The following is a 21,298-nucleotide window of genomic DNA, read 5'->3' on the forward strand; positions in this document are numbered from 1 at the left end:
CAGAGGCTCAAGGGAGCCGCCAAGATAACTGTGTGGCCTGGACGCTTAGGGAAATGGAGTGCATGACGCGGGACGCTGATCTAGGACTGACTTGTGACTGGAGGGTCCCTCCCAGCCCTGGATCATGCCAGGGCATCACCATCAGGTCATGAGGTGGAAAAAGAAGAACCTGAAACATCGGGGAACCCTTCACGCCCACGTCCAGCTGGGGCTCTGGCCGTGCTCTGTCTCCGTCTTGAGGAGCTCTCTGCCCTTCCCGTGGGCATTCTGCCTGGGAGGCCTGGCAAGCCCTGCCACCTCCACACTGAAGTCTCTCTGAGCCCCAGAGCCCAGGCTGCCCCTCCCACGCAGACCCTTTGTCCTCAAGCACTGCCAGCACAGGTAGGCAGCTTGCCGTGTTTTTCTGAAGGTAGGGACCGTTAGTCCTTTCCTCAGGTCCCTCACAGGATACAGGGAAAGGGCCATGGGGCAGACAGAACACCTGCAGCCTGGCTTCCCCGTCTTGGGCAGCTGCTAAGTTTTATTGGTTTTCTTAGTCTCTTCTTTCTTCTTTCATCTTGTTAGCCGGCCTCTGTGGTCTGACAAAGATCAGTGCCAGTGTTCGTGTTCTGCAAACTATGCAATGAATCGCTTTACAGCGGTGTAGCCCGTGATAAATCCACAGGAAACAAAAAGCCACCACCAGAGGTAGGGTCAGAATACTTTAATAAGATATCAGTGTCAAAATACATTTCCTTATAAAGTTAAGCTCCCGTATACTAATAATGTTGTCAGTAGGAATTTGACAATATGATAATGTTCATGAAATCATTACGTTGACAGATAAGGTTAATATGAAGCTCGGAATATTTTTTTCAGAGTGTTTTAGTAAAACTGCAAGGGTAAAATGCCCTTAATGCTGAGGCAAAACACACACAGGAGATCAAACACCAGCGCTTGCACGCCAGTAACCCTTCAAGTTCGGCTGCCGTGCGTGGGCAGAGGGGTGGTGCCGAAGTAAGATTTGGGCAACACAGTGACTAAGTAATTTTTCTTTTGAAATTTAAATTTTATTGTTTCATTTTTGGCAGTAAGTCCATCCGGGCTTTCCAAATTCTTAGCTTGCTGTGTGTTGCTTTGTGTGTTTCTAGAAGCTTCTTCCCTGTACCCGAGACAGAAAAGCGCCACGTGATTGGTACTTCAAACATCCCTCTTACCTGGTGAGTTGCACGGCGCTCTAAGAACACTCTGTTTTCAGTGCTTCCTACCTGTACGAGTCACTTCTGGTGACAGACAGACCTCGAGGAGGGCCAAGGGCTGTCCCCGGAGGCCTGCTCACCGCACCTCCGCCTTGTGGGGGTGATGTGATGGCCAGCTGAGGAAGCAGCGCGGGGGTGAGGCTGCTCAGGACCAGCGGCCCCTTCCCACAGCCTGTCAGCCCAGCTCCACGGGGGCGGGCGAGCTGGGAGGACGTGGACTGGACCGCCACCCTATTCCTGAATCCTCACTTTCGCGCATGAATGAATTCCCATCCAACCCATCTCATGGTGGTTCTGGAAATATCCAAATGTGCCGCATGAAAGGCCGTCAGGGTCACATAGCTCAGTGCACTTGAAGGGCTGGCCACAAAACCTTAAGAAGAGTTCAAGCACTTCCCTCCCTTAGATCTGCCCTCCCCCCATGATGTGCCATCAGACCCTCTTGGCAGTAATAATAATACATACATACATACATAATACATATAGAACATGAGAAGACAGCTCGCAATGCTCCCACTTGATGATTCCACTTTTTGGATTGTTTGCAATGCCTATGGCATAGCCCCAAAGCAAAAAGCCAAGAGAGAGAGACCTTGAGTGGGGTTAGTACAGGCCCGTGGGAGTTCTGTACAATTCTGCAGTGTCAGCGACACCAGGAAAGAGAAGATTAACAGCTTAAAAAAACATCTTAAAGTGATTTTGTGAGCAGGATTCCATTTCCGTTTCTCGGTTTTTAGATATTACAAAGTACCCATATATATGATAAACACTTAACCCAGATATAAATTTTCTTTTTAAAAAACTCAGTTATGTTTTTGAATAATAATAATTAAAAAAAAATCCACCAAATGCGGGGGAAAAAAAAAATCAGTTTAGGAAAAGCCAGACTGTGCAACTTTCACACAAAACCACATACAATGGAGTTCACAACCTTCACATTTCCATTTTTTCCCCAAAAGTCATTAAAATTAGAGCAAAGAGTTGGCTTAAAAAAAGGCTGAAATTTATAATACAGCAATTAGTTTTTAAAAAAGGAGAAAGGCTAAGAGAGAGAGGCCACAAATCAAGCTGGGAAAGCAAAATTATTTTGTATCTCTTTGGCAATGACAACAACAACAAAATCTTTTTAGTTAAATGAAGCCAAAGTTTTCCCTACAGGAGAACATACACCAAACTTGTTAGTATGAATATTGTGTGTGTGGTAAGAGAGAGAGAGAAAGACAGACACCCGTGAATAATATAAATTAGAAGTAACTGAAGTTGGGGAAGAAAAAAAAACCTTATAAAATTTAAGAACATTTCCATTGACAGAGCAGAACACAGCAGGTCAAACTGTTGTGTATTTTAAAAATATGCATAAGGAAGTGAGCATCTCCAGAACAAGGCCACTGCTTGGTGACCTGGGCAAGTGTGCCAGGTAAGTATATCTTGTAAAAAGTGTGTTGGTGTTAGAATTACCTAGTTGCAAAAAATAGACAGAAAATGTGAAGCTGGTGGGACGGCGTGGGAAGGGTGCTCCCGGTGGGCGGCCCTGGCTCAGGTGGCTTGGTCCAGGGCTCTGAGGAGGTCCCCTCCTTGTAGGAGCGTGGAGCTTCCCGGGACAGGAACGTTCACCTCACAGTCATATCGGGTCAGTTCGGGCAGCAGGTAGGCCTCAAACGAGGGTCTGAGCAGCCGGCTTGCCATGCCTGAAAGAAGAGTGGGTGCCAGATTTTACAAACCCTAAGTGGAACATTTGGAAAAGGGTCTGTTCTGTAAGAGGCCAGCTGGGATGTGATGAGCGTGTTTGGAGAGGAGTTCATCTCACGCTTGCTTCGCTGTTCTCTTTGCCTAGGGACCGATCCTGGGCTCAGAGCGGTGACCCCACAGCACAAGGTGAGGGGCTGAGGCCTCGGTGGGAGAAGGGGGGTGGTGCAGACAGAGCAGGGGAGGCTGGGTGGGAGGAGCCCCCTCTAAGGCTCCCTGGCTTGGGGAGTGGAGGCACCCGGGCAAGGCAGGGGGTGGCCGGCCTCTGCCTGCCCTGCAGCCGGAGGAAAGGCCAGAGAGGGAGGGACTTCTGAACCGACTGGTGCTTGGCTGCATGGGCACACATCGACAGGCACTCATACCACGCACAAGTACACACGCATATGCATACAGAATGCACACGCGTACAATACATACACACATGCACAGGTCCTTCAAGGGCCCCACTTCCCACCTCAGGACCCCAACCCTGGGCAGCCTCTCCTCCTCTCCACGCGGAAGGAAGGTAAGGGAAAGTCACAGCACCCAAACCCCACTTCCAGGGGAGAGAGGCCCTGGCTGCCCGGAGGCTGGTCCGGAAGCCCTGCCCTGGCCCTATAACGGGAGGTGCCTGCTCTCCCGTCCCCTGGCTTACCTGCGGCACCCCAGCCCCGGGGCCCCCTCTCTCCTCACCCTCCCTCCCAGCTGCTTCCTAGGGTCCAGGCCCGCCGCCCTCACTCAAGCTTGCTCTCTGGCTAGAGGACGGCGCGGGTCTCGGGCATCTCTGCAGCCCTGCTGCCGCAATGGGCCCTTGCTCACCATCCCTTTCCATCCCCCCTTCTTTAACTCACGTCAGAGATGATTGAGTTGAAAAGATGATTTTCCCCTGAAAAGAATGAGTCTCTATTCGAGGAAGCTCGCGGGTTCCCGTCAGGGATAATACTGCTGGCAGCCACTTACTGCAGAGGCACCTACCAACTCTGCCCTTTGCAGGCAAGTCTCTAAAACACGCAGTTTTCTCTGTCCTTGAGCTGGTCACCAGCAGAGCTGGAATTTAAGCCCAGGACGTCTTGTGACTAGAAAGCCTGGACTCAGACGCACTGAACAGCAATTTGCCCCAAACCATACTGCCGTGCAAATCAATTCTTTTAGGACAGGGGTCCGGTATGTTTCCCTCGAACTTATGTTCCTGCCTAGATAGCAACATCTTCACGACAGTATCTATCTTTCACAGGCTGGGCACAGACTTGGATGGCCCAAGGCGGAGAGGAGGCATCAGGTGCTGAGCCTCCTCGAAGGCGAGACTCCAGCAGGCCGCCTCTCTGGGCAGCGTGACCTCTGTGTCCGTCCTCAGCTCCTGCCTGCCTGCCGGTAGGTCAGCATCAGGCATGATGGTAACACAAAGAAGAGAGTAAAAGGCCCAGGGCTGGGGGCTCCTTAGGTTCAAGGGCCGTGGTGTCACCTGGCCCCCGGAGGCCCTGTGGACACTTAGTGTTCCAGCCCCTGCTGCAGTCCTTTTGGGGAAAGGAGGGCCGGCCCCTCTCAAGGCAGCTGCCTTTCCCGAGCAAGGTCAGCCTTTGCTGAGCCGAAACCCTCGGCTGTGTGATGTCTGTCCCCTGCCCCACCTCCCCCTCACAGCAGGTCCTGGTGGGGGGCTCTGGATTGGGACAGCACGCACCTGACACCTTGTGAGCTGCGGGGAGGCTGTAGTCCTGGTACTGGGGGGTGTAACACTGCGGGGGGAAGCTGCCCTTGGCGTCCTCCCTGGGGCTCACAGCAGACGGTGGCTGGGGCGGTGCTAAGTGTCTCAGCGGCTGGCTCAGGCCCCTCATGGGAGTTTGGATGAACTTGTCTGCAAGGCCAAGGTCAGAGAGTCAGGGGAGAGACCCTGACGCCCCAGCATCCCTCCTCCTTCACAGAAGGAGCCCAGAGAGCTCTGGTGCCCCGTCACGGGGCGCTGTGGGCAAGGGGGGGGGGGGTGGAAACGCTGTCTGGTTCTAACAGGCTCAGGAGGGCGGGGGAGGCAGGTGGACCCTGAGCAGATGCCCGCCCCCTACGCCCGGGAGCCCAGGCCTGGCGCTCACCACTGGGGATGTTTGCACTCAGCAGCTTGTCCGGCATCAGAGGGCAGTTCCCACTGCTCCTGAGACTCTTCATCCTTTTCCACATCAACTGTGACGCATTGCTGCCTGGTGGGTCCCCCTGGGGGTGAGAAGCGAGAGGTAGAGGGGAGAGGCCACAGAACCAGGTTCTCATACTGGGTCTGCTGGGCCCTACGGAGCAGCTACGCCTGGGGTGGGGCTGGTGCTGCAGGCGCCCGTGCCCTCCCTGTCCACCTGGGGCTCTGCCCTCAGCCCCAGCTCCCCCCCAGCCTGTCCCAAGGGCGAGGAGGGGGCCGTGGCAGTGCTGTTGGAGATGGCTCACCCCGCTCATGTCCTGGAAGGCTTGCTCCTCCTCATACTCCAACTGGCGCTTCAGCTTCAGCTTGTTGGACAGGGCGACCATGGCCGGGCTCATCACGTCTGGGCCCTGAGGTCCGAAGCCCTTTGCAGACCTGTCAAGAGTGGGCATGAGGGAGTCTGGAGCCCCACGTGACCAGTGCCCTTCCCGAACAATATTTATGACCACGGTGGCTCTCAGACCACAAGGCCAGAGTCGTGGAGGAGGGGCAGTGGGCCTGAAGCCCTGAGCGGTGGTGCTCTGCTCCTGCTTGGTGTCCTCTACCCCGGGGGATGCTAACCTGCCCTGCCCCTGACACGCGCCCATGCGCCTAGCTGCACCGGGGCAGCCTTCAGTCCTGGCCTGGCTTGCGGCCGCCCAACTTGGTGACAGCTATCTTTGGGAGGACTTTTTCTGCCCCGTCTCCCCTGCTCTGTCTGGACAGCTCCCCCCCCAAGGACCAGGGAGAGCCTTCTGTAAAAGGCAAGGGACCCATGGACGCATCCCCAGTGGGCCCTGGGAGCTTGGAGTCCTACACCAAGTGTGCGACAGCCCAGAGGGCTCCCAGTGGTTGGACTGGGCTTGTGGGGGAGATGGAAGGAGTGGGGGAGGCAGGACTGTGGCAATGCTGGCCCCTGGGCAGCGGACAGGCACGGAGAGGCATGGACACCTTTTCACTTTCTTAACCAAGCTTCCAGGACAGAACCAAGGAAACTGTGTGTCTGTGGGTCTGTATTCATGATCTATGGCTCTGGATAAAAAAGACACCCCAAGGGGTGGTCCAGAGAGGGGCACTGGATAAGCCACTTTTCTCCCTTTCCCTGTCCCCAGTCCCTCTTGGGCCCTCCTCGGGATAGAAACATGCCTCACTGGAGGCTGCACATACCTTGGGGCGAGTCCCCCAAAGGTCAAGCCCTCAAAGCTCAGAGAAGGGCTAAGCGGAGTATCAGACGGCTGTGGCGTGAGAGCTGGTGATGGGGCAGGGGGGCCCCAGATCTGCCCCCAGGGGGTGCCTGTCCCCTCCCGGATTGGCACAGCCGTCGCTGAAGCAGCCAAGGGTCTGTGCCACCTACCTCTTCTTGAACATGGAGAGATGGGGCGTGGCGATGGGGGGCCCCAATGGCGATGTCCCCAAGGGCTCCGTGTGCTGATCTTCGACAGGCCACTTCGTGGGGCCCAGATGTAACGGCGGGTCAGGGGGCCACTGTGTGTTGGATCTGCCCCCCATGGAGGAGAGAGGGGTGCACGTCTGACCACAGCACGGTGGCAGGGACACCTTGCTCCCGCTGTCAAAGAAGATGAGGGACACGGGCCGCTGCTCAGACTCCATCTTCTTGTTTTCCAGCTGCTGCTGATACTTGTCCAGGAGGAAGGGGCTGTGGGAGGCCCCGGGGGCCAGTGGCTGGAAGATGTTTGTCATGGTGCTGAAGCAGTGCTGGGGGGTGGGCTGCGGGTTCTCTGGCAGCAGGCTCTCCTCGGGGCAGATGGGACTGAGCTGGAAGTCTTCCCCATCCATGGGGATGTAGGGCGCCAGGGTCTCCAGGTCCAGCTCATTGAAGTCCGTCTGAGGAGACAGCGCAGGTGAAGCCACTGAGTAGCTGGCGCCCCCTCAGGGATACTGTTGTGTCTTAGCCCCGCATCCTGCTCCCCCAACCCCACCCCTGGACACAGCCTGACCCCTTTGTTGCTTCCCCAGGGCCCAGGAGAAGAAAACTCAGCTGTGTCCTCCGAGGGTGCAAGGTCTTCTGGCCAAGTGTCACCTGCCTTCCTGTGCCACCAATCTCCACGTGTCCCTTGGTGTCACCACCCGCACCTGCTGAAATGCTCCTGCAGCCTGGGCAGGCCCCATGCCTCCCACGAAGCCATCCTGGTCTAGTACGTGAGCTCGCCAGCTCCCGGGGGGCGGGAGACACCAAGGACAGCTCTGTCCTCATCTCCCTCATGTGCCCAGGGCACATCTGTGGACTGCAGGTGGGATGACGGCGGCCCCAGTGGTAGAGGGACCCTCATTCTACTCCACAAGGATTTGGACACGGCCCCTCAGATTCCCAGTAGCACGACGACGGACAACACAGGAAACAAATACTTCACCCCTCCCTGGGGGTGAAGCTTGTTAATGATTAAAACTACAGGAAATGGCTCAAGAGCAGAAGCCGACACTTAGGATCAAGGACTAAGTCATAAGTCTTGCAGGAGTTCAGAGGTGAGAGAAGAGAGTGCCGCGCTGAAATAGGGAGAGTTTCGCAGCATAAAGATACCAACGGGGGAGGCAAGGCAGAAATCGAGATGCCTAACCCAGACTACGACACATGGGGATTAATGATTTTCCTTTGGGGTGTGTGACACAAACACCCATCCTCCCACCCTTGCCTGTCGACATGGTTTTTACAAGAACATTTGGCCTGTGGTCATAAATACATTTCTGACAAGTTATGTGTAAACACAAATTTGTCAGATGTCATTTTAAAATGCATTTAAAACACAAGGTATTTCAAAGACATCCTCAATGAAAATGCTTGTAAAAGGAGTGATTGGTACATATGCTCATACAAGTCCCGCACCTCTGGGTACGCTTTTAAAATGCAGGGCTCCTTAAAGAAAGGTCCGGCTGTAGTTTTGGTTTTTCATGGTCCCTCAGAAAGCTCTCCAAGTTAGCAGGACACAAATAGAGAGTTAAAAGTAGACGAGCTGGCTTTGACCGAGGGCACCCAAGTGGGAGAAGCAGACGACCACAGGCTCCATTTCCCTGTCCTCTCTCCCAGTCAGGGGACCGTGGCCTTGGCCAAACATTCCCCCTGGTCTTTGCTACAGAGGGCTGAGGGTGACCAGTGCCTTCACCGCCAGCAGCCAGCAGGCCTGGCTCCCTACCTGGGTGCTGCACTGGTCCTTTGCCTCTGTATCCATGGCGAAGAGCTTTTCGATCGCTTCAATCTTCAGGTCATCACTCAGAGATGTGTAATAGTCTCCAGGGCTGCTGGGCTGGAGACCAGGAAGGAAGGCGACCAAGTCAGGGCTATGGTACTGTGCCCCCAGAAGTCCAAGATGGGATACATGTCTAGACCCACAGATGAACTCCATTCTATCCAACAAGAATGTGTAGCGAGGCCACCCCTCCTATGAGCTGTGAAGGAGGTTAATACATCAGCCTCTGTGGCCCTCAGCCTCTCCTTGATCAAACGAGGCTGTTATGAGGAGCAACGAGGCTAGAGGCTGTGGCTGGCAGGCTCTGCAAACTGTGTGGTTCTCTGCCCCAAGCAAGATGGTGACCACACTGCATGGGGACAGAGCTAGCGGCTCAAAGCTGTGTGCAGCTCAGCTCTGTGCTCAAGCACCTGTCCTGTGGGGGAGGGGGAGCGGGTGAGTACCAACAAGCGAGCAAACAGCTGGAACACCAGGCAGGTAAGGGTCACAGCCTGGGGGGCTCTGGGATAACTAGGAGGAGGGCAGTGCGTCTGTCTGGCCTGTCCACTCAGCCATCAGGCAGCAGCCCGAGGAGGGGCCCACCCTCTCCAGGGCCTCGACCCCAGAGCTCACCGTGGAACAACTGCTGCTGCTGGTGGCACTGGGAGTGGTGCTCCCCGGGGCGGCCGCCTGGGGCACGGTGAAGGCATGCAGGCTCCCGGCTTCGCTGTGGGCTCCATGGCTTCTCAACTCTCCAGCCCACTGCTGGCCTGGGGGCAGGATGGCCTTGCCATAGGCTGAGGACTCCTCGAAGGTTGGGTTTCCTGGGGAGACAAGGGCCGGGCTTGGTTAACACAACCATGGGGCTCACCCCCAGGACAGAGGAAGCCCAAAGGAAGCACAAGAGCTCCTCAAAGGATCTGTGGCCTGTCTGGGGGACAAAGGTGACTTCAGTGGGGGCTACGGTTCCTTGTACAAACTGCCTTTAACAGGCACAGCATCCTGGAGCCTTTAGTTCTCAGGGGCTAAACACGTATTAGGAGCTGCTCCTCCTTGAAGGGCAGTCAGAATGAAGAGCCGGAGGAGCTCACAAGACTGGGGCAAAGGGCCTCATCCCTGCCACACAGGTGGGCAGCTGCAGGACACCTTGTCCCAGGGCTGCCTTTGTGAGTCTCTGAAGTCACGGTTCCCCCGTGGCCTCTCAGGAACACGTCTAACGGACTCAGCCAGTCCAGAGCAAGCACAGGAGGGCAGCTCTCCTCGGCGGCCACGGCCAGGCTGAGGGTGACAGCGGGTTGCAACCTGGGGAGGAAGGGGCTACACATCGAGGGGCAAGAGCTGAAGATCTGCCGGGGCCACAGGACTCCCATCCCCCGGGGGAGGTCAAATGTTTAAAGACACACACATCAGAGCGTACTCCTGAGCCTGAGTCTTTTCTCCATTCGTGTTTCTGGCATGATTTCTCCCAACATTATTTCAGCCTAGCAGCGCTCTGCCTAAACAAGCCATCTGTCCCTCCAGGCTCAGGTGGAGCGCTGCCCTCACAGTGAAAACATGCCTGTGGCCTCAGAGCAGGCTCCCTGCTGCCCCGCTCTCGTCTCAGACTCCTGCTGGCTGTGGTGAAGAATCAATCCCCCCCCCCCAGAGTTCCCTTCATGGCTCAGTGGTTAATGAACCTGACTAGGATCAATGAGGATGAGAGTTTGATCCCTGGCCTCGCTCAGTGGGTTAGGGATCCGGCGTTGCCGTGAGCTGGGGTGTAGGTCACAGATGCAGCTTTGCTTCAGTGTGGCTGTGGCGGGCAGCTGCACCCTCGATTCAACCCCTGGCCTGGGAACTTCCGTTTCTCCCACATGCCGCAGGTGCAGCCCTAAAAAGTGCGCGCGCGCGCACACACACACACACACACACACAAGAATCACTCCCTCAGGAGGGTGTTCTCCAGCGCCCCACCTGGCTCTTGGCACCTTATAAGGCTCAGACACAGGGCGGCCTCACACCAGGCCACATGCAGGCACCCGGCACAGAGTCTGGCCACTAACGGCTGATTAGCGAGACACGGGGCAGGCACAGGGTAGCTCCGGTTAAGGAAAAGCTGTGACCTGGGAGGTCTCCCGTCATACCAAGAGGGTTCAACAGGTCCCGGCTCAGCTAAGAAGCACCCACCGAAATCCAGAGAAATGATGGTGTCTCCCGCGGTGGGGGCCAGCTGGGCCAGCTCCTCGGGCTCCTCCTTCAGCTTGGTGAACAGGAAGTTGCTCTTCTCCGACACAGGCACCTTGCCACTGTTGTCAAAGATGCTATTCATGGCCATCAGGTGCGGCTTGAACGGGGACTCTGTCTGGTCCATGGAGAATACCACGTCGTTCTTCTCAATCTCACTGGTGGGACAAGATGGAGCTTCAGACCTTCCACGTTTTCTGGCAAGATTCTTTTGTTCCCTGAGCCACGTGGAAGCCCTGACAGCTAAGCCTCCCAGACACTATGCGCTGACATTTTGTAAAGAACAATGGAAACTGGAAGTGGCGGAGACTGTGATGTCGGGAGCACCCTCTGAGTCTACATCTGTCTCGGATGCTCTTTGAGTATTTATCGTACGTGGGCTGCATGCTGTGCATGAGGTTTGAGGGCTTTTGACTTTGTTTCACTCTGGCAACGACCTTCTCCATTTCTCCCCCCAGGAGCTATGGCGTGAACGGGGTTACAGCTTCTCCCAGAAGAAAACCACAAACAGTTTGCTTCCCTTGTCTCCACTCGGAAAGCACTCCGTGATGCCTACGTTCCATCTGCCTCCCCGCGTGGGTCAGAGGCATGGCAGAGAAGACAGACAGTGGGAAAGAGGCAGGAAAAAAAACCTCTCAAGAGGAAATCCCAGTGTCCTGCTGTTCCCAGGACATCAGCAAAAGTGCCCAGGGTCACAAGGACTAGCACCACGAAGAGCGTGCGGACGTGGTGCCTGGGTCCTGAGGGGCTTGGCACTCCTGGGGCACTGGCAACCCAGCCTTGTGGCCCGCCGGCCCTTGCACACTCACCTCAGGACGTAGTTAACACACATGATGCACTGAGGCTGCAGGTTGCGGGGGTTGTAGATGACCGTCCCCTGCGTCTCCAGCCACACGTAGCCCCCGTGCTTCGCAAGCATCCGGTACTGGCCGCTGACCACCTGCCCCTTGGTGCACACTAGAGGGCAAAAACGGGCCTTAGGTCAGGGAGGTGGGGGACTGAGACCCCACAGGGAGGGCGGTCTGGGGGGAAACGGACAGGACTGGGACTGGGGCACCTGACAGCAAGGACCCGCAGGAGAATGAGCTGGAGGGGTGCTCAGAGATCACCTCACCCAACTCTTCCTCTTCATGTTACGCATGGGGAAAGTGGCTCAGAGGGGTTACATGACTCCCCTAGGCTGTCCGGCCAGGCAGTGGCCATCGCCAAGCCCTTGACATGTCGGCTCGTGCTGCTCAGCCGCGAACAGAAACTAAGAGCAGCACCTGCCCTTCTTTTTCCCCAAGGTCAATGGGAGGAAGCCTGTCTGGGGGGCTGGATCCAAATGAGCACCCAGGCTACGGGACAGCCTACTCTGTCCCTTTCAGCCGTGTGGAGAAAGCTGGCCCTTAGGCAGTCCTTTGCAGCAGACCTTACCACCCATACTCTGCTTGTGAATAAAAGCAGTTCACATAAAACCCCAGCTATCTGGAATGTTCCAGGTCATCTGTCACGCTTGCCGCCTTTGGGGCCACAGAAGGTTTGCAACCCACAGCAAAGGCAGAAGCAACCCTGCCTACCCCTCTGCCCTGAAATCTGCCCAGCAGGAGCTGAGGCAGTGCTGGGCGCCAGCAGCCTCCACGCAGCCTCGTCAAAAAGTCTTTTTTGGAGTTCCTGTCGTGGTGCAGTGGTTAACGAATCCAACTAGGAACCATGAGGTTGCAGGTTGGATCCCTGGCCTTGCTCAGTGGGTTAAGGATCCGGCGTGAGCTACAGTGTAGGTCGCAGATGCGGCTCAGATCCCGAGTTGCTGTGGCTGTGGCGTAGGCAGGCAGCTACAGCTCCGATTAGACCCCTAGCCTGGGAACCTCCATATGCCATGGGAGTGGCCCTAGAAAAGGCAAAAAGACAAAAAAAAAAAAAAAAAGTCTTTCTCGCCTCTCATCCCAGCTACCTTGCGTATGACTTCTTTCCTCTTCTGGAATGTCCTAAATGTTCCTTTAACATTTGTTTCACTTTACAGAAACACTGGGGAAGGGGCCTTGTCTCCCAGACTGTCCTCTTCCCCAGGCCAGATTGCCCCACCTGCTCCCCTTAAAAAGAAGGCAATGAATCCTTTGAAATCAAAGTTTACTAATGTTAGGATTTCTGAAAGGTTAGGATTTCTGAACTGCCCATTCGCTTTCATTCCTTGGGGATGCATTCTTTAGAATCCCAGCTCAGAAACCCCCAAAACACAGAGAGCTGGGAAGAGGCCACACTGGCAGGATTAGGAGATCTTGCTAGAATGGGGACGCTGGGAAAAGAACACTTCCTCTTGGTTTCCTCATCTACGAAATGGGGTATGGATAATAACAGTAATGATAAGCACGGTCATTAGTACCCAGTGTCCCATAGCTGTTTGTACTGAGGACCAAACCTGCCTGCTGACTTGCCAGGCACAAAAGCACTGGCTGGATGTCACCGACAAACGCTGCAGGGGAAACGGCCTTCCGCCCCAAGTTGCTAACGTGTACAGTGCTCAGGCCCTGTGACGTCTACAGGACACGTCTGTAGACAGTGTCCTCAGGGGCCCTGCGGGAGAACATGCACATTTCTTGTACATGCAGAGACTCTCCAGCTGTCCGGGTCGGCTCAGGAACCAGTCCCTGTTCACCACCCGAAGTGGTGGAGGAAGGCAGCTTGGTTTGTACTAATGCTTCTTGTAATCCTTTACATTTCTGTTTTTCTTGGCACATTTCACCCTGTTCAGAAGTTTAACAAGCACCTCCCAGGTACAGGAGGCACTGTTATTTAGATGCATATGGTGCTTTGCACAGTTCAAAACCATCCCCTAAGACAAATTCCTTTCTGTAAAGGAATTAGAACAGTGCCTGGCACATAAAGTATCCATAGGATTAGTGGCAGCATCACCTCTATTCATGTGCAAGCCTATCATGAGGTATTTATGATTATTCCTGTTTTCCATCTGAAGAAACTGAGGCTTTAGAACTTTTGAGTGGTTTGCAGGAAGGCTCCCTCGGTGGAAACAATAGACACGACTTGAGTCCAAATTAAAGACTCCTCGTCTAAGTTCTTTTCATTAAAAAAAGGAAATCAACTTTGGTGAGGTTTACTTTATCTTCAGTAAAAAATGCACCCTAATTTTAAGCATTTTTTGAGGTCAATGAGTTTTGACAAATATACACACCCTTGTAAGAGTCATCACAATCAAAGGTATAGGACTTTCCATCACCCAACCTCCCTCTTAACAGCCAATCCTTATTGCCACCCCTGGTCCCAGGCAACCACAGCTCTGTCACTTGTTTTCTGTCCCTAGATACTGATCTGATCTTTTTTCCATTTGCATGTAAATGGAATCATTGCATGTCTGCCTTCTTTTCCCTCAGCGTGTTTCCAGAGTCCTCATGTTGCTAGAGGTATTACTGATTTGCTCCTTTTAATTGCTGAGTAATACTCCACTGTACGGGGAGACTGTAATTAGTTTATCCATTCACCTGTCCATGGATGTTTGAGTTGTTTTTAGTTTTTGGTTATTATGACTAAAGGTGCTACTACAAACAACCGTGTACAAATCGTCACATGGACATACGTTCTGGGTGCAGCTAGGGGTGAGACAGCTGGGTCATTGCTTATATTTCCTTTATGAGATGCTGCCAAGTTATTTTCCAAAGTGGTTGTATCATCGTCATCTAATCTTTTTAATAAAATCCTGTCCTGGAAAGAGGATAGATAGCATCTTTTTTTAAATCTCTCTTTTTTTTTTTTTTTGGTCTTTTCTAGGGCCACTCCCATGGCATATGGAGGTTCCCAGGCTAGGGGTCGAATTAGAGCTGTAGCTGCCGGCCTACACCAGAGTCACAGCAACGTGGGATCCGAGCCGCGTCTGCAACCTACACTATAGATCACGGCAACACTGGATCCTTAACCCACTGAGCAAAGCCAGGGATCGAACCTGCAACCTCATCGTTCCTCGTCAGATTTGTTAACCACTGTGCCACGACGGGAACTCCAGCATCTTTTTTTAAAATGAGGAAACTCAGGCCAGAAGACAACATCCCACAGGACAACAGTTCTGGCTATGCGACTGCCTTGTGGCTCTTGGTACAGTGCCCTCCCACTGCATCCCCTGAGCACTGCTCCAATGGGAAGACTGAATGGGCAGTTGCTGCTGTCCTAAGCTATCGTGGACTCCTCGGCCAAAGAAATAACTGTCCTCCCCAGTCTCCCCTTATCTACCCCACTGAGGCTCCCTTGCTGCAGTGAAATGATTCTTCTACAATTTCAAGTGCCTGGAGTTAACTTATTTATTAATTTATTAACTTATTTGTAATGCAGACAAGTTTCAAAGCTCTTATTCCGTTCAATTAAATAGCACAGTGAGCAAAGGTTTTTAACTGCATTTCTAGCAATTGCAGGTGAGGGCCTGCTCTGTCAGTAGAATATAATTACACCAGCCTTCTAATCATCTGCTCATTAATGCCAGCCTTGGTGAGGGGTCTGCTACTTGGTAGATAGGCTTTTTATGGCCTTTAATCTTGTTTTCCTAAGAGCACACAGTGTCCTCACACAACAAAGAGAACCCCCCCCCCCAAACCCTCATGGCTCAGAGGGTAACAATGTATAAACTACTAATCCATTTGGAAATGATGGGTTTCAATTATCTAAATCTGGTTTGAGGACTGAGCTTCCCTGGTAAATTCAATGGTAAACCCTCGCAGGCTAAGATACACATATGTGCATAAATTCGGGACGCTGCTGTGTAAACCTGGGCCAGCCTCAAGCCTGATCCTCCAATTATTCCACGGCATGAGCCTGGGTCGCTGTCCTACTTCATCTGCACAAACCCAACGAGAGAGAGAGACAGACAGAGAGACAAAGAAAGACCGAGAAAGAAAGATTGAGAGAAACAGAGGGCGAGAGAGACAGAAATAGAAATAGATGCTTCTGTTTAGCTGGAATTAACCCAATTTCCAACCCATGCAGATTCCCCTTGGCTGGCCTCAGGCTGGTGGTGCAGGCCCCTGAGCTCAGAGCTGCTGTCCTTGGCTCCATCATGGGAAGAAGGGACCCTGTGATTTCTATTTGGGTTGTGAGTTACCTTTAAGTGTGTCCAATGCTTAAACACACAGGTTTGATTAAAAGCACCATCTTTTCCCTGGATTCAGCAGAAAACTAATATGACCTTTTTTTTTTTTTTCCTTTCTCTTACCCTAGCTGATTTTTAAGGATCAACAATTTCCTAAGAGAAGGAAGAAAAATCCTTTTCATAAGCCTAGTGACAAGTCATCATTTTTGTTCTCTTTGACAATAGTTTCTTCCACTTTCCCACCCCAGAAGATAAAGTACAATACTTTCCTGCAAGAATTCCCAGAAACCCACTCTTATCCTTACTTTGACTTGCCCTTGGCCGAGAAGGGAGGCTGGGCTTGTTCCCAGTTTTACATCTACGGGAGGGAAGTCCCAGAAAACCAGGCACTGGGCAATCGGTGGGTAACCCGGGCCAGAGCCAGGTCCCCAAGGCCCAGTGTTAGGATGAGTTTGGGAGCAGGAATGACCATGGACCAGAAGAGTGGAGGCTGGAGCCACACTCTACAATTTTGAAACTGGGGCAGGCTAGGGCTGGGTCATGTCCATGAGCACACGGAAGGACCTCCACCTCCCTCCTCCATCCCCGGGTCCCTGAAAGGGGCTCGATCTGGGTTATTTATTTGTAGGTTGTGTGTGTGTGTGTGTGTGTGTGTGTGTGTGTGTGTGTGTTTTGCCACAGAGCACAAGGATACATTTCTGAGATATCATAAGGGGCTCTATTGTACTGTCAGATCAAATCCTAAAGCCATGAGGAAAAGGCAAAGAAACCAGTTAGAAAGAGAAGACCTCAGCCCTTATGAGAAGATTAGCTGTGCTTCTACACAGCTTATGGGCTGCTAGTTTGTTAGCTGGTCTGAACGTTAGCTGTCCTAACCTTGGGATAGATGGATAGATTTAGGAACAACGGGCAAAGGGCTGCACTTGCATTTTCTTCACTGCCACTCCAAGTCACAGCCAATCCTCAGAGCCCAAGACCAGCAGGGCCACTGGGAATCTTCTCAGACTTACCTATTTGAAATCCTTCTGTAATCCTCTCAGCACCCACATCTGCACTGGGGGAACTTATTTTGAAGCATTCTTTCCCAAATATATTTTTTTTGCCCTCGGGTTTATCATTCAACGCCTGTACTACACCCAACACTATACTAGATACTGAGACTGAAGGTACAAGCCACTCTGCTCCCACGGGGCCCACAGAAGTCCTTGTCCTTCAGAAATGAGATCCCTTAGGGCAGGGGTCAATGGCTATGCCCCTTAGTAGGCCAGGTATAGGGTTATAGACCTACAATCCTTGCACATTGATCGGCTGTATAGATTCAAGAACATCTTCTTGGATCACCTGCCAATGGGAAGCCTTACTTGGGAACATGGCCAACTGAATGCACTTGAACTGCACTGTGCAAAATGGTAGCCACTAGCCAAGTGTGGTTACTTAAATTTCATGAAAACCAAGTTCAAAAATTCAGTTCCTTAGTTACAACAGACATAATTCAAATACAGCATAGGTCACATATGGACTATGTGGATATAGAACATTTCCGCTGCAGAAAGTTCTACTGGACAGTCCTGTTCTAGAATCATTTCCGAATTCAAGTGTTCTTTCAAGCTGCAAGGGATAGTTTCCATATGCCATCATTGGGTTGCCTGGGCAGCCCCCTCCAACTGAGTTCTCCTGATCTAGCAAGCAAGCTCTTGGAGAACCATGGGCTACTTCAACCCATCTATTAAGTTGGGGCCGTACAAGCTCTGCCAACCTTCAAGGTCCAACTCAAGGGCCATGTCCTCTCTTTTCCTGAAGTATCTCAGCCCTCTTCTTCTCTGAATGGATGCACTGGCTACTACAGCACATAAGCCAAGTTGATAACCCGCTGTCTTGTATTATGCTCCATAGGGCTGTTCCATAAGGTTGTGCAGACTGTTACCTGCACAAGGGTGCTCAGCTGAGGGGGTGAGTAGGGACTAAGATTTCACCTTCCACTCGCCAGGCTGTATGCCTTGGGGTGTGGGTGTGTCCCAGAGAAAGGGGCCCTTTTCCTAATTTGCGTGACTGTGTCATACAAGCTGGTGGCAGCCTTGGTTCTTGCACCATCTTGAGGGCATGAGTCTTGTCTTACACACAGGATGGTGACTCTGGGAAAGAAGGGACTGGATTTTCTCCTTTCCCTCTGGTCACTCCCCACTCAAGGCCAGATTCTGCAGACACAAGGAAGACACAGGAGACACTCCTGGAACTTACAGTTCTGGTGACTTTTGGTCATGTTCTCCGAGTCCAGGGCATGGTAGAACTCATATGCTGAGCGGCCGAGCAGCTCCTCAGGGTGGTAACCAATCAGTTCTGTGATTCTGAATTTTTAAAAAAAGCAAAGGGGAAGAGAGACCATGTGAATGTGAGCAGGGGCTCAAGGACCAAGTCCATTATGCCAATGCAGACGTTTAGGTGAACCCACTCCACACTTTCCAGTGGGACCATTACCTCTGCAAAAACATGGTGGTCAACCTGCAACTGCGGGTCCACCCAGCGGCCACTCTTCCTGCCCTTCCTGAAGCTGTGTTGCAGGGGCAGGAAAAGCACCTCTTCAGGAGCAGACTCCCTACTCCCCACCCCAATGACCACACATATGCCTATGCTCCAGGGACCACTGGACGAGGGACTCACACACCCCTGCACCCCCAGTTTTTGAAGGCAAGGGAGCAGAGATGCAGGGAGGGAGACAATTTGCTTGATGTCTACACAAGGGTCCAGAGGCAGGGCAAAAGTGAGAACGGGAACCTCCTGACTACTAGGTCAAGCTTAGTCTAGTAGAGGGTGATATAAATGAAACGTGAAAATCAAGTGGTCCGAAGTGAGTAAAAGCATGGAGGCAGCTTTTGCAAGTGTGTTTATTGCGGAGCAAAGAGGCACCCAGGCAGGCAGAGCCCCATCTGTGCTTAAACCTTCACCTCTCAGGTCCTGCTAGGTGACCTCAGATACTTCTCAGACATCGCATCTGCCTCCGTGGGTTCTCTTTGTCCCTCCCGACCTCAAGGAAAGGCATTGGGTCGGGGGAAGGGGAGGGCAGGAGGTGCTGAGAGACACAAATCCAAAATCTGAGTCCTAGAAATCGGCCTCTTCATGACACTCTAATAGACAGCTCTGAGATGACAAGGCTTGGCCGTCCCCTGCAAGGTGTCGGGCTTTGATGGGATGTGGGCCGAGAAAAGGCAAGTATGGAGAACGGTGAAGAATCACTTCCATCTCTGAGGACCCCTCTTCTCTGTGCTGGAATCATTAAGATAAACAAAGCCCTGCCCAGGAACCATCAGATTAGCGGCTTTGCCGCGTCACACCTAAACACTACTTCTCGTAATCTTTGCTCTCACATTTTTTTCTAGCGGGCTCATTGTCTTGTTTGCTTAGCCTGTCACACACAAGCAGGGCTGGGGAGATTCTCGTCATTACAGGCTCTGTGTCGAAATGCACAGCCTGTCCCCCGTCCATGCTGGAGACGAGCAGCACGGAGGGGAAGGCAGAGGCCGTGGCTCCCTGCTTTCCTGTCTCTCCTCCTCTTTCCGGCTCCAGACCGGTTTTGCACAGGTCAGACGAAACCATCCTAGAGTGCTGTTTCCATTCCGTCACTCCCCTCCACATGCTCGCCTGTCCCTGACCACATCCAGAGTAAATAAACTCTGCCGAACCTCCAGTCCCCCCAGAATCCGGAGTCTACCTTCTCAGCAGTTGGATGTGCAGCTGACGGGCGGCGTGTCAGGTCACCCCCCACCTCCCCTGGGGTGGATCCCTTTCCTCGCAGTTCCCAGCCCCGCAAACCCCTGCTTGCTACAGAGCCCTGAGGCTTCTCTTCTCCAAGCCCTGACAGTGGCAGGGCCAGCTCAAAGCCTTGCCTTGTCCACAGAGCTTTCTCCAAGTCCCCCTGCTCATCCAGTCCCAATAGGCAGACACAGTGTCATAAGGAATGACATATTCTTCCCTCCACACCTGAGGCTGCCAACCCCTGAACTCTGGGGCCACTTTCTCCTTTGATCTCTGCTACGATGGATGCTCTATAACTAATGGAAAAGTCAACCAAGGGATTGATTTTCTTTGGGGGCCAAGGCCTAATGAGAGCCCTGTCTATTCCAGCACCGCTAAGGGACCTGGGCCCTCATGATCCACTTTCTTCTGAGAACATGGTCACCTGGCTCAGGGCACGTGGTGTATACACGCAGCCCTCTGCTCAGCCCTCAGGATATTCAAGCCACCTTTCTCCACTCTGTGAGGTGTGTCTGGTGTGGAGGTGGGCAGAGAAGAGGTAAGTTCTCTGCCTCCACAAGATGTGGGGGTAAAAGCCTTTGTCCAACAACGGGCCACACGACAGGGCTGAGGCGCTTAGGTCTCAGCTGATCCAGCCCAGCGGCGATGTCTCCAGTGAGATTCCAGCAGCTCACTCGCCCCAGCCAGCTGGTCTCAGACTGCGAGGATCTGTCCCCTGAGCAGAGAGCTCTCTGAACTCACCAGCCACAGACATGTTCCTTGGTGGCCTAACCCTGGAGCCAGCACCCAATGGCGCCTTAGCCAAGGTGGAGACTCAGGGAGAACAAGGAGATGGAACAGTGCTGGCCCTTCCCTTCTGACCCCCAAACAACTTTTCTGATGGGTCCCGTCCCTTTCAGGCTTCGCCTGGGAATCAGAACTGCACCTGCGGGCCGTGCTGACAATGGGCTGGCCACTTACAGGCTCACCAATTTGCCAGATAAACTTCTGGTTCCGAGACTAGGGCTAGAATTTCCTCAAGACCCTCAAAAATCAGGCTATTCTCGGAAAGATTCGATCCTCCTCCGTGAAGAGATTCCACTTTCTTTCAAGATTAGAATCTCTAAAATGTTCAAAGTCATTGTGTGTTATAATCAGCCTCAAATAAAATATTTTTAAATCGAATTCATGCGCCATCCATTAGGCACACAATGGGCGTGCTTTGGAGTTGGACAAACAAACCTCGATTTCAGAATTTCCAGCTCGCTTCCCAGTAGCAGTCTTCATTTATCTTGTCAACTAAAATAAATATTTAACGTCTCCTTCTTCGCTCCTTTAAACAGACAACTATAAAAACTGGGAAATACACACACCCCAAACACAATCGAAGAACATTCGAATGGTCAGACGTCACAAAACCAGGAAACCCCAACTCAAAGCTGATGGTCGTTCCCCTCCATCTGCAGGCACGCCGACGCCAGCGGAGGGGCTGATGAACCCAGTTTGTTTATAGGGCTGCTCGTCACAGCCCAACAGGGCCTTCCCGCTCATTTCCCTCCGTCCCAGGGAAGCCTGCGGAGCTGGGCTATGATAACACAACTGCATTCTCTCCACCAGAGGCAGGGGATCTTTTTTTTTTTTTTCTTTTTCTAATTAAGCGCTCCAGACTCTCTGGAGGAAAAAAAAAATCAGTTTGGGGTCACTCATAAGTTTAAAACATCAACTCAGGCAGGGCTGCTCTGTCTGCAGAGAAGGAGACATACAAGGGCTTAATTCCCCAGACTTCAGAAATGAGGACAGAGGGCCCTACGTAATGATAAAGTAGGAAAAGAACCACATCCAAGATGAGGCGAGGAGAGAGCTGTGGACATGGCCAGATGGCCAGAGGAGGCAGAGGAAGAAGGGACAGAGAATAAGCCAAACTTGACCATGTAGAGAAAAGAAGGTGGTTAAGTGCTGAAGTTAACGCTGCCCC

At 52.7% G+C, this 21,298-nt stretch overlaps 1 protein-coding gene across 1 annotated transcript in view; it reads right to left on the reverse strand.

The window, feature by feature from the left end:
* Positions 1-688: 688 nt before the first annotated feature.
* The window catches only part of EPAS1 (endothelial PAS domain protein 1), an 88,576-nt gene continuing 67,966 nt past the window's right edge, over positions 689-21,298 (reverse strand). The window contains exons 7-16 of the mRNA XM_047782145.1: positions 17,833-17,939; positions 11,336-11,483; positions 10,470-10,684; positions 8,937-9,127; positions 8,271-8,381; positions 6,476-6,966; positions 5,388-5,517; positions 5,048-5,165; positions 4,642-4,815; positions 689-2,926 (exon numbers count right to left, since the gene is read on the reverse strand). Of these exons, the coding sequence (XP_047638101.1) occupies positions 2,775-2,926; positions 4,642-4,815; positions 5,048-5,165; positions 5,388-5,517; positions 6,476-6,966; positions 8,271-8,381; positions 8,937-9,127; positions 10,470-10,684; positions 11,336-11,483; positions 17,833-17,939 (1,837 nt within the window). The 3' untranslated portion in view covers positions 689-2,774. The remainder of the gene's footprint in view (positions 2,927-4,641; positions 4,816-5,047; positions 5,166-5,387; positions 5,518-6,475; positions 6,967-8,270; positions 8,382-8,936; positions 9,128-10,469; positions 10,685-11,335; positions 11,484-17,832; positions 17,940-21,298) is intronic.

Source organism: Phacochoerus africanus, chromosome 5 (genome assembly GCF_016906955.1).
Source record: "Phacochoerus africanus isolate WHEZ1 chromosome 5, ROS_Pafr_v1, whole genome shotgun sequence".
Taxonomy (NCBI): domain Eukaryota; kingdom Metazoa; phylum Chordata; class Mammalia; order Artiodactyla; family Suidae; genus Phacochoerus; species Phacochoerus africanus.